The following is a 13,648-nucleotide window of genomic DNA, read 5'->3' on the forward strand; positions in this document are numbered from 1 at the left end:
CAAACAAGAAACTTAGAGCAGTATGAAATTGTTTTGATTCCTCCAGAAATTAGTTTAAATCAGTGTTTAAAGGCCAACCTGACATTTTTAAATTATTTTGTAAGATGTTTTTATTGCATCTTAGTTCTGGAAAAAACTATTGGAACTCTTATTCAAGTTTTAATAAAGCTATTCTATTTTGCCATGATTATATATTAGTAGAATATATTGTTTTTCATGCATCAATTATTAAAATAAATAACTCAATACATGGTTTCATGACTGAGATTGAAATAGTCCACAGTGTACCTAATCTCCTTTGATCCTTTATGTTGAACAGTTCAGGCCGTGGTACTTGCCTTGATAATGAGCCTCCCAAGCGTGACTTTCTTTATCCAGCTGTGGCCCCAGGTCAGGTGTATGATGCTGATGAACAATGCCGTTTCCAGTATGGAGCAACATCTCGACAATGTAAATATGGGGTAAGAAGTCTTAATCCTTCTGTTTAGTCATATATATGTTTTTTTTTTCATGATGCAATTGTTAAGATGGAATTTTGATGAATGTAATTTCTCTGGTATCAGTATTAACACAAGTACGGCCTTTGACATTGCTCCTTTTCTGAAATCATTTGTATAATATTTATTCTAAATATTTGAATAATCCTTTAATTAAATAAATTTCAAATGTCTTGAGAAGGATGCAGATAAAATTTAAATATTTTCCAGTGTATTTCTTTTTTAAGTTCTGAGTTTATAATGCCAACTTCTGTCTTTAAAATGTTATGATTTTGAAACCTCCCCCACTTCCCACCTTTTCTGATACTGTAATAACTGGGTTAAGGACACTTTGACTTTGACTCAGAGTTTTAACTTATACTTTTAGTATTGAGTCATTGCAAGTTGCCCACATTCTAACACAGTAACTGAGTGGGGACAAAATGACATTAGGCTTAATAGAGAAACAAGGAAAATTGCTATGGGAAAATAATGGAGGCATCATGGTTTACTCTTCTTCTCTGAGCATCATGGTTTACTCTTCTTGTCTGTCTAAAAAAGTTTCAGGATCTACCTCAGAAGATGTTAAAAAATAATTCTTTTTAAATTTTCATAGAGAAAGATTTCAGTGTCTAATAGCGGAGACATTCATAGTAGATACACAATGTAAACATGTTGAATGAAAGAATAGGATTTTTAAATGATGAATGGTATGTCAAAAAATTTTGAAAGTAAGTTTAAGGCCTTGGTTCCAATTTTTTGTAAACAGTGTGTTTAAAATCCCTTAAAAAAATAATAACAATAAAAGGTAGTTAAGACTAAATGGAGGGGTGTGGTCTGTGACCCGGCTCGTCAAGTTGCAGTGGCGCGGAGAAGTCTGCAAAACAAGAGGCGGAGGATTAAAAAAAAAAAAAGAAAAGAAAAAAAAAAAGACTAAATGATACACATATTGTACTGTACCAGTTATTCTTCTTGGGTGCAGTACAAAGGAAAGTGATTTTTTAAATAACCTTTGAGTGACAAGTATATTATTATTCCTAGGAGGCTTTGGCAGCACATTTTGTGCATTAGATTTAAAGATTGTGTGCAACTATCTAAAGATCTAGAGTCTTAAGTAAAACTTTGTCTCTCTATAAAGAATCTTTACTTCTATTCTTGTTGCTGTATGTTTTCAGTTACTTTTTTCCCTTGATTGTTTTTTCCCTCAGAAAAAGCCAAACTTTTGATCACAATCTTTGTATATACTTGTAGCTTCAGTCAGTTCAGTTCAGTTGAGTCGCTCAGTCATGTCCGACTCTTTGCGACCCCATGAATCACAACGTGCCAGGCCTCCCTGTCCATCACCAACTCCCGGAGTTCACTCAAATTCATGTCCATCTAGTCGGTCATGCCATCCAGCCATCTCATCCTCTGTCATCCCCTTTTTCTCCTGCCCCCAATCCCTCCCAGCATCAGAGTCTTTTCCAATGAGTCAACTCTTCGCATGAGGTGGCCAAAGTATTGGAGTTTCAGCTTTAGCATGAGTCCTTCCAATGAACACCCAGGACTGATCTCCTTTAGAATGGACTGGTTGGATCTCCTTGCAGTCCAAGGGACTCTCAAGAGTCTTCTCCAACACCACAGTTCAAAAGCATCAATTCTTTGGCGCTCAGCTTTCTCACAGTCCAACTCTCACATCCGTACATGACCACTGGAAAAACCATAGCCTTGACTAGACGGACCTTTGTTGGCAAAGTAATGTCTCTGCTTTTGAATATGCTATCTAGGTTGGTCATAACTTTCCTTCCAAGGGAAAAACAAACCAGCCCTAATTTAGATGGCTATCTGAGTATAGCATCCTGAGATAAATGCCAAACACAAACACTGGAGGTTCAAAAAAGGCACTCTGTCCTTTTGGTGAGGAGATACTTATAGTGTTGAAGCATCAAGAAATGTTTCATCAAGAAATCTTTCAACTAGCAGGTCTATAATGATGTCAGGGAAGATTTTAAACAAAGATCTACAGACTGACCCAGAACGTAGCAGTGGTGAGCTTTCCATCTCTTTCATTTTTGTCATCATGCGGTCATTGTAGGGATTATCAGTAATTGCATCTGTAGTTATGAAAAATCTTGTCTGAATTCTTTCTAAATAGGTTGATTAATATACATTTGAATACTTTTGGTAATTTACCAGTGGAGCAGAATAGATATGCAGAAATGAAACCATGCATATATGATCACCTGATTTTCAATCAAGGTGACAAGAGTACACAATGGAGAAAGGATCAATTCAGTTCAGTCACTCAGTCGTGTCTGACTCTTTGCGACCCCATGGACTGCAGCATGCCAGACCTCCCTGTCCATCACCAACTCACGGAGGTTACTCAAACTCATGTCCATTGAGTTGGTGATGCCATCAAACCATCTCATCCTCTGTCGTCCCCTTCTCCTCCCACCTTCAATCTTTCCCAGCATCAGGATCTTTCCAAATGAGTCAGTTCTTCGCATCAGGTGGCCAAAGTATTGGAGTTTCAGCTTCAACATCAGTCCTTCCAATGAATATTCAGGACTGATTTCCTTTAGGATGGGCTAATTGGATCTCCTTGCAGTCCAAGGGACTTTTAAGGGTCTTCTCCAACAGTACAGTTCAAAAGCATCGATTCTTCGGTGCTCAGGTTTCTTTATAGTCCAACTCTCAATCCATACATGTCTACTAGAAAAACCATAGCCTTGACTAGACGGACCTTTGTTGGCAAAGTAATGTCTCTGCTTTTGAATATGCTGTCTAGGTTGTTCATAACTTTTCTTCCAAGGAGTAAGCTTTTAATTTCATGGCTGCAGTCACCATCTGCAATGATTTTGGAGCCCCCCAAAATAAAATCTTCCACTATTTCCCCATCTATTTGCCACAAAGTGATGGGATGAGATGCCATGATCTTAGTTTTCTGAATGTTGAGTTTTAAGCCAACTTCTTCACTCTCCTCTTTCACTTTCATCAAGAGGCTATTAAGTTCTTCTTCAATTTCTGCCATAAGGGTGGTGTCATCTGCATATCAGAGGTTATTGATATTTCTCCCGGCAATCTTGACTCCAACTTGTGCTTCATCTAGCCCAGCGTTTCTCATAATATACTCTGCATATAATTTAAATAAGCAGAGTGCCTTGTATATTGTCACGGATGTAGCATCATCAACAAATGCAGCATCATCTTTCAGAATTTGAAATAGTTCAACTGGAATTGCATCGCCTCCACTAGCTTTGTTCATAGTGATGCTTCCTAAGGCCCACTTGACTTCACATTCCAGGATGTCTGGCTCTAGGTCAGTGATCACACCATTGTGATTATTGGGGTCATGAAGATCTTTGTTGTACAGTTCTTCTGTGTATTCTTGCCACCTGTTCTTAATATCTTCTGCTTCTGTTAGGTCCATACCATTTCTGTCCTTTATTGAGTCCATCTTTGCATGAAAAGTCCCCTTGATATCTCTAATTTTCTTTACGAGATCTCTAGTCTGTTCTGTTCTATTGTTTCCCTCTATTTCTTTGCACTGATCTCTGAGGAAGGCTTTCTTATCTCTCCTTGCTATTCTTTGGAACTCTGCATTCAAATGGGTATATCTTTCCTTTTCTCCTTTGCTTTTTGCTTCTCTTCTTTTCACAGCTATTTGTAAGGCCTCCTCAGACAGCCATTTTGCTTTCTTGCATTTCTTTTTCTTAGAGATGGTCTTGATCCCTGTCTCCTGTACCATGTCCCAACCTCCGTCCATAGTTCATCAGGCACTCTATCAGAACTAGTTCCTTAAATCTATTTCTCCCTTCCACTGCATAATCATAAGGGATTTGATTTAGGTCATACCTGAATGGTCTAATGGTTTCGCCTACTTTCTTCAGTTTCAGTCTGAATTTGGCAATAAGGAGTTCATGATCTGAGCCACAATCAGCTGCCGGTCTTGTTTTGGCTGACTGTATAGAGCTTCTCCATATTTGGCTGCAAAGAATATAATCAATCTGATTTCGGTGTTGACCATCGATTGATGTCCATTTGTAGAGTCTTCTCTTGTGTTGTTAGAAGAGGATGTTTGCTATGACCAGTGCGTTCTTTTGGCAAAACTCTATTAGCCTTTGCCCTGCTTCATTCTGTACTCCAAGGCCAAATTTGCCTGTTACTCCATGTGTTTCTTGACTTCCTACTTTTTCATTGCAGTCCCCTGTAATGAAAAGGACATATTTTTTGGGTGTTAATTCTAGAAAGTCTTGTAGGTCTTTGTAGAACCATTCAATTTCAGCTTCTTCAGCATTACTAGTCAGGGCATAGACTTGGATTACTGTGATATTGAATGGTTTGCCTTGGAAACGAACAGAGATCATTCTGTTGCTTTTGAGATTGCATCCAAGTACTGCAATTCAGACTCTTTTGTTGACCATGATGGCTACTCTATTCCTTCTAAGGGATTCCTGCCCACAGTAGTAGATATAATGGTCATCTGAGTTAAATTCATCCTTTCCAGTCCATTTTAGTTCGCGGATTCCTAAAATGTTGATGTTTACTCTTGCCGTCTCCTATTTGACCTACTTCCAATTTGCCTTGATTCATGGATGTAACAGTCCAGGTTCCTGAGCAGTATTGCTCTTTACAGCATTGGATCTTGCTTCCATCACCAGTCACATCCACAACTGGATGTTGTTTTTGCTTTGGCTCTGTCTCTTCATTCTTTCTGGAGTTATTTCTCCACTGATCTCCAGTACCATATTGGGCACCTACCAGCCTGGAGAGTTCATTTTTCAGTGTCCTAACTTTTGTCTTTTCATACTGTTCATGGGATTTCAAGGCAAGAATACTGAAGTGGTTTGCCATTCCCTTCTCCAGTGGACCACATTTTGTCAGAACTCTCCACCATGACCCTACATGACATGGCTCATAGTTTCATTGAGTTAGACAACAATGTGGTCCATCTGATTAGATCATTAGTTTTCTGTGATTGTGGTTTTCAGACTGTCTGCCCTCTAATGGAGAAGAATAAGAGGTTTATGGAAGCTTCCTGATGGGAGAGACTGACTGAGGGAGAAACTGGGTCTTGTTCTGATGGGGGGGGCCATGCTTAGTAAATCTTTAATCCAATTTTCTGTTGATGGGTGGAGCTGAGTCAGGAGAAAGGACAGTCTCTTCAATAAAATGCTCTGGAAAAACTGAACAACCACATTCAGAAGAATAAAACTGCACCCTTAGCGTACACCATATTGCAAAAATTAACTCAAAGTGGATTAAAGACTGAAATGTAAGACTGGAAACTATAAAATTCCTAGAAGAACATATAGGAGAAAAGCTTCTTGATCTGTTCTTGGCAGTGGTTTCTTGATATGAAAAGTACAGGCAACAAAAGTAACTATAGATGAGTGGGAGTACATCAAAATTAAAGGCTCCGTACAGCAAACCAGTCAACAAAATGAAAAGCCAGTTTATGGAATGTGCAGAAATTATTTGCAAACCATATATCTGATGAACGTATAATGTCCACAGTATATAAGGAACTCTTATAGTTTTAGCAAAAAAAGCAAATGATCCGGTTTAAAAATCAACAAAGGAACTAAATAGACATTTCTCAAAAAAAGACATACAAATGAACAATTATATGAAAGGGTGCTAATCCTCACTAATCATCAGGAAAATGCAAATCAAAAGAGCAATGAGATATCACCTTACACCTGTTAGGATGGTTATTATTAAAAAAATGATAATTAGTGTTCACAAAAATGTGGAAAAAAGAGAATTCTTTTTTTTTTTTTTCTGTATAAAATTTAAAGAGGTGCTCTGCATTTATCTCATTAAATACAATCATTTTCCATATTGTTTTTATACACGGTGAGAATGTAAATTTGTTCAGCCACTGTGGAAAACAATATGGAGCTTTCTCAAACAATTATAAATAAGACTGCCATATGATCTAGGAATCCTACTCCTGGGTATATATCCAGAGGAACTGAAATCAGGATCTATAAGAAGGTATGTTCTCTCATATTTATTGCAACATTTTTCAAAATAGCTCAGACGTGGAAGCAACCTAAATGTTCATTGATCACCAAGAGATTTTACTCAGCCACTTTTTACAGTGAACATCAGCTAATTTGTCCTTGAAGATTTCAAAAAGCTAGAGTATGACAAGATACTTTTCATTTACCTTTCACACGGTAGACATTCAATACATATTTCCCTTTCCTCTATGAATATCTATGTCATCTATGATACCATCCTATATAACTGATATGTTAGTGGTACTTTAGGAGAATCTGAGCCATCTGTACTTTGGGGAGTATGTTAACATACTCTAAGCATCACATTTTGACTGAATTTCATCCTTCAATCTCAGCTCACATGCAGTTTCTCTGCAGACAGGCCTTCAGTCTGATCCATCTATATGCAGTCTTCTCCCAGTTACTTACATTTATGCTCCCAGTTAAAGCATAAAGGAAATTGTGCTTTTTATTTCCTTCATAGCACTTACCACGGAGAAGGCAATGGCACCCCACTCCAGTACTCTTGCTTGGAAAATCCCATGGACGGAGGAGCCTGGTAGGCTGCAGTCCATGGGGTCTCTAAGAGTCGGACCCGACTGAGCGACTTCACTTTCACTTTTCCCTTTCATGCATTGGAGAAGGAAATGGCAACCCACTCCAGTGTTCTTGCCTGGAGAATCCCAGGGACGGGGGAGCCTGGTGGGCTGCCGTCTATGGGGTCACACAGAATCGGACACGACTGAAGCGACTTAGCAGCAGCAGCAGCAGCACTTACCACAGTCCATAATCATTTTACTTATTTGATTACCTGTTAGCTAGTTAAATGTAATCTTCTAAGTAAGGCCTGTCCTAACAACCTTATCTGAAACTGCACACACACATATACATACACAAACACACGTCATGTAATTTTCCCTGACTTTTTTTTCTTATTATTTGTTACTGATACTTTCTAACATACTGTATATTTTGTTCATTTTGCTTCTGCCTGCCTGTTTGCTGATGGCTGTTTATAAAGTGAATAGCACGTCTGCCTCATAATAGGAGCTCAGAAAATATTTGGTAAATAAATAAGTGAGAAGAATTATCTGGTAAAGAGAGGAGAGAAGACTCTTGTGAAGACCCTGAGGCTGTGTATTTGAAGAGCTGAGAGAAGGCCAGTGCGACTGATGCTCTCAAAGCAGCCATCATGTACATGAGGCAAGAAAAGAATAGGATACAAATCAGACTTACAGGCTTTGTTAAGAATTCTAGGTTTTTGTCTTAAGAGCAATAGAAAACAAAAGATTTTTAATGAATGAGAACAGGAGAACTTATTGATGTGCAGAGGATCACGAAATTTCGAAAGCACATTATCTTAGGAAATAAATATAATTTAATATAGGACAGTATAAATTATTTTTATCAACATGTTAATGTCTTTATATTTTTAATTATTTCTTTTAATTGGAGGCTAATTACTTTACAGTATTGTAGTAATTAATGTCTTTAAGAAGCCTTCCATCACGCTGTGTCTGCCTGAAATATAGCTCTTTGTAGTAAGGGTAACCTGCTAGAGATAAGATATTAGAGTTATTTAATCAAGGTATTATCCCCATGGAGTATACTTAAAACTGACCTATTTTGTCTCTTAGACTCACTTTTTAATGTTTTCATGTTACTCTCTTTTGTTTATTATTTTATCACTCTGAGTTAGCTAAGGTTCAAGTCATTTTTGCTTTCTCATTGAGAATCATTTAACTAAAAATACTTTATTAGTCTTTTTTGGGTACTTTTGACTACCTCCATAATTTTTTAAAGAGATTCAGATAACTTGAGAGGATAATAGTGAAATACTTAGAAGTACATATAAGGGAAGTTTAAAGAAATTGAGTTTGAGTAGCCTGTAAAAAAGAAAGCTAAATGTTGGCTTCAAAATCACTTTCAGGCTTTGGAGCATTTATTATAGTTTGATTGCTGGTAACAAATTGTTCTCCTTCCCCACCAAGAGCATAAAAAAGCACAGTTGCCTTAATTTTTATAGCTGGAAGGTTGTTGATTAGGTAGTAGGAAGAATTTCAAGTTATTAAATACTGGAATTTTGTACTGAGGGAAATTGTAGAATCACTTTCCTTGAGGATTTTAAGGTGACATAAATATTCTACAATATGGTTTGATATGGGCTTAGGGAATAAAAGACATGGAATTGTTTTAACACCTCAATATTCTTTTGGAGTACAAACATATGTACTTATCAGGCATATACTTGACAAGAAGTTGATTTAATTTTTATTTTTACTCAAATTTCAAGCCAAAAATCATAGGTTTATAATCATTTGTATTCTTGGAGATCAGTAGTTTCTACTCTGGGCTTCCTAAAGAATCAGCCTGTGATGCAGGAGACCCAGGTTTGATCCCTGGGTTGAGAAGATCCCCTGGAAAAGGAAATGGCAACCCACTCCAGTATTCTTGCCTGGAGAATCCCATGGACAGGGGACTGTGGCAGGCTACAGTCCATGGGGTCTCAAAGAGTCATACACAACTGAGCGATTAACACTTTTCACTTGCTTCTTAGAAGTATTTTTTAAACCATTTAATAATTTTTAATCCCTTTAGATTGATAGTTATTTAATCCAAATTTCTAGGCTAGTTTTTTGTTTATATGTATGTGTGTGTGTTTAATGTATATATATATATATAATACACATATAACTATATATATATATACATATATGGCTTTTTTTTTAACCTTTTTAGGATCTCTTGCACTTAAATTACACACATAACAGGATTAATCTATTTAAAGCTGAAATACGGGTGCATTATTCTCTTTCTTCAAATGGCTACTAAACACCTGGAGCCAGGCCACAGGGTCACCATATGTTGGTTTTCAATTTTCCTTTGGGTGATACAATGATAAGTAACCTTTCTAATCAGCGATGCTCCTTCTTGACCTCTTTAGTGGTATGCTTTCCCCCTTGGCCATTAGGATCCGTTATTGCAAACAGCTGTTGAGAAATGTTACCAATAGGATAATGAGGACAAAGAGAATGTTTCATATCCAGAACCAGGGACCCAAGATGTTATACCCTTAGGATTTCACAAGGGCAGAAAATTTGTGTATGTCTCTTAATTGATCTTTAGAGTTGTTTAAGAAATTAAAAACAAAAACCATCTAGCAGTAAAAAGGTTATTTTCTCTTCTTATACTGTTTTAATTTCTTAATGATATAATAATTATGAAATGGTATTGTGTTTTTATAATATCCCTTTCCCCTGTTGGAGAAGGAAATGGCAACCTACGTCAGTACTCTTGCCTGGAAAATTCCATGGGCTACAATCCACAGGGTCACAAAGAGTTGGGCATGACTGAGTGACTTCACTTTCACTTTCCCCCATGTCAGCTGCTAATTTTAATTTTCTCAGGTAAATCAAAGAGCCTTTCTTCCCCCCTTTTTTTTTAGCATCATTTAACAGCTATAGTTACTTGAAAAGGATGGAAACACTAAGAAAGCTAATCCTAATGTCTTTGACTATAAAAAAAACCAATTATTCTATTCTGATCAAAGGAGCCCAAGTTCAGTCCTTTACAAAGTTATTTTCTTGATATCAGCTAAATTATTTTTCATTAGATGATTACTTTAAAACTCTACTCTATGTATTTTTAATTATGATTTATACTTGCTAATATTTTTATTGTTATTAATATTTGCAAACTTCCTTCATTTGAAAAATCAAATGGAATAGAAATCTTGGAGTTGATATTAAAATTTTAGATAAGTTTTGAAGAGTATTTTAACAGTATCTTTAATTACATTAGAGATGTACACTCTAATGTACATGATGTTACATTCTAATGTATAAGTTGATGCCTAAGCTCATGCTTTGAAAGTGAATGGGTTAGTCACTCAATTGTGTCCAACTCTGTGCGACCCTATCTATGGACTGTAGTCTACCAAGCTCTGGTCCATGAGATTCTCCAGGCAAGAATACTGGAGTGGGTTGCCCTTCTCTTCTCCAGGGGTGTCTTCCCAACCCAGGAATTGAGCCCATATCTCCCACATTGCAGGCAAATTCTTTACCATCTGAGCCACCAGGGAAGCTCTCAAGCTCATGTATTGAATGAATATATTATGAATTAGTACGTAATATTTTTAATATAAATTTATTTATTTTAATTGGAGGCTGATTAATATTAAGTTGAGGTATCTTCCTTTAAAATACAGATAAAGTATAGGATTATGATTATGTCAATAAAGGACATTATGAATATTGAGTGGGGTTTTGTATGATGTTGTTGTTGTAAGTAAACCTTTACTAATCAGCCTTAATTGACCAGTGACTTTATTCAGTTTTGATACACTTAAAAGAAACTGAAAAGTAGCTTAATTGTGTGGAGATGTTTTAGGCATTGATATTAGACAACTGATTGAAATCTAGGTTTAGGTAGAATTGAAGCAATTGCTAAGTCTTTCTGAGCTTATGTTTCTCACACTTTCTAATAGATTGTCATGATGAAATGAGATACAGATATGAAGATGCCTAGCACAGTAGTTGCCAGTATACCGTGAGAAAGTAATTAGTTTCTTTTTTCATGCCTACAACATTGCTGCTAAGAAGTTATTTAGTGTATTCTGCAGTATCTCCAATGATTAGGAAATTATGATTGTTCAGGTCTGACTTTTCGAAGATTTTTCTGTACATTAAACAGATCTGCATAGTCCCCAGGTTTTTTAAAAAATCTTTTTTCCCAGTTTTATTGAAACATAATTGGCATAGATCACTGTATAAGTTTACAGTGTACAGCATGATGATTTAATTTACATATGTCGTGAAATAATGACTATAGTATGTTTTAGCTAGCATCTATCATCTCATATGGGTGTCCCCGGTGACTCAGCATTAAAGAATCTGCAATGCAGAAGACTGAGGAGATGTAGGTTCGATTCCTTTGTCAAGAAGATACCCTGGAGGAGGGCATGGCAAGCCACTCCAGTATTCTTGCCTGGAGAATCCCATGGACAGAGGAGCCCAGTGGGCTACAGTCTACAGGGTTGCAAAGATTTAGACGTGACTGAAATGACTTGAGTATGCATGCACGCATCATCTCATATGGGCTTCCCAGATGGCTCACTGGTAAAGAATCCTCCAGCCAATGCAGGAGACATGGGCTTGACCCCTGGTTTGGAAAATCCCCTGGAGAATGAAATGACAACCCATTCCAGTTTTCTTGCCTGGGAAATCCCATGGACAGAGGAGCCTGGCAGGCTCTAGTACATGTGGTCACAAAAGAATTAGACACAACTTAGTGGCTAAAATAATCATCTCCTATAGATAAAATGAAAAGAAAAAAAATTGTTCCCTTGTGATGAGAACTTTTAGAATCTACTCTTTTTTTTAAGTTTTTTTTTTAAATGTGGACCATTTTTAAAGTCTTTATGGACTTTGTAACAGTATTGCTTCTGTTGTTTATGTTCTGCTTTTGGGGCCCATGAGGCATGTGGGATCTTAGCTTCTCCACCAAGGATCAAATCTGTACCCCCTGTATTGGAAATTGAATTCTTAACCACCAGGAAAGTTCCTTAGGATCTACTCTTTTAACAAATTTCCTGTGTACCTTCTACCTTTTATCCATTAGTTGAACTGATTTCTAAGTCAACATGCATATTTTATCTCCAATCCTGTATGTAACTTTTTTTTAAGTCATGTTTCAAAAACATTATTTAGAGTAAACAATCACTCCTTCAGGTACAGAAACATAAAATAGTAGATAAGTAAAACTAACAAAGGGCTTCTCAGGTTGCTAAACAACCTGCCTGCCAATGCAGTAGATGCAATTTGAGATGTGATTTGATCCCTGGGTCAGGAAGATCCCTTGGAGGAGGACATGAGAACCCACTCCAGTATACTTGCCTGGAGAATCCCATGGACAGAGTCGCCTGGCTGGCTGTGATTCATAGTGTTGTAAAGAATCAGACACGACTGAAGCGACTTAACATGCATGCACACAAAACTAACAAAATATAACTAAATATCATTTTTTTAGCTTCAGCATGTACTTCTCCAATGAGGAGAGGCACAGGTAAAATTGATATATTGTGGGATGATGCCAGTATAATGCATAAATCTTGTTTCTTCACTTAGATTGTTTCTAAGTGCATTAATGGTGTGAAACAATCAGGCAAGTTTCTTACAAAGAGAAAAATCTGTAGCAGTAATGTTAGATTCTTAGAAACATTTGAAATTCCTATAGAATGGCCTCTTTACTGGACATAGATAACGTGGTAGCTTGATTTCCAAAACTAAGATGATGAACTCATTAGGGCAAGTAAAGAATCTGTGAAGATATATTCATTTGTTTTATTTTTAAAACATTGATAGAAACTATATCCAGAAGACACTTAGTAATTTTTATGACTCTGATTTCTGTTGGAGGTAAAAACCTACATCTCTAAAAAGGAAGTATCACAATCCACAGACTTTAAGCCTACAAAAGATCAACTGATGTGGAAAATATGGAAAGACATTAAGAGACATGAGTTAGAATAAGAAGGTCCAATGTAAGTTGAATAGGAAGTTCTAGGAGAAAGAATGGAGAAGAGGTATATTAAAAGATTTAATGACTAAACTAGTAATTTTTATGAAACAAAGAAATATATAAAACCTCAAAGCATAGATAAATAAAAAGAACACATACAGTGTTGAAACTGCTCTGAAGCAAAGACAAAGAGAACTCTTGAAAGCAACTAGAAAGACTCTATCACAAAGAAGCAGCAATTAGACTGACAAGTGATTTTTCATCAGCCTCTGTAAAGTCCAGGTGTCAATGAACTTAATATCTTCAAATGCAGGAGTAAGATAAGCAGCGCCTAGGACTCTATATTTGACTAAAATATTATTTTTGAAATGAAACTAAAAGATATTTTCAGACAAATAAGAATGAGTCCCTTGCTATTTTCGGGTTCACTTCAGTCACTCAGTCATGTCTGACTCTTTGCGACCCCATGAACCACAGCACGCCAGGCCTCGCTGTCCATCACCAACTCCCGAAGTCCACCCAAACCCATGTCCATTGAGTCAGTGATGCCATCCAACCATCTCATCTTCTGTCATCGCCTTCTCCTGCCCTCAATCTTTCCTAGCATCAGGATCTTTTCCAATGAGTCAGCTCTTCGCATCAGGTGGCCACAGTATTGGAGTT

The 13,648-nt window shown here is 36.9% G+C and overlaps 1 protein-coding gene across 5 annotated transcripts in view; it reads left to right on the forward strand.

The window, feature by feature from the left end:
• The window catches only part of ADAMTS6 (ADAM metallopeptidase with thrombospondin type 1 motif 6), a 429,734-nt gene that overhangs the window by 139,132 nt on the left and 276,954 nt on the right, over positions 1 to 13,648 (forward strand). For all 5 annotated transcript variants that reach the window (XR_009491879.1, XR_009491881.1, XR_009491880.1 and 2 more), the window contains exon 10: positions 320 to 461. Coding sequence is in view for 1 of the 5 variants with exons in the window: in NM_001193016.1 (NP_001179945.1) it covers positions 320 to 461 (142 nt within the window). In the remaining 4 variants the exon portion in view is untranslated. The remainder of the gene's footprint in view (positions 1 to 319; positions 462 to 13,648) is intronic.

This window comes from Bos taurus, chromosome 20 (assembly GCF_002263795.3).
Source record: "Bos taurus isolate L1 Dominette 01449 registration number 42190680 breed Hereford chromosome 20, ARS-UCD2.0, whole genome shotgun sequence".
Taxonomy (NCBI): domain Eukaryota; kingdom Metazoa; phylum Chordata; class Mammalia; order Artiodactyla; family Bovidae; genus Bos; species Bos taurus.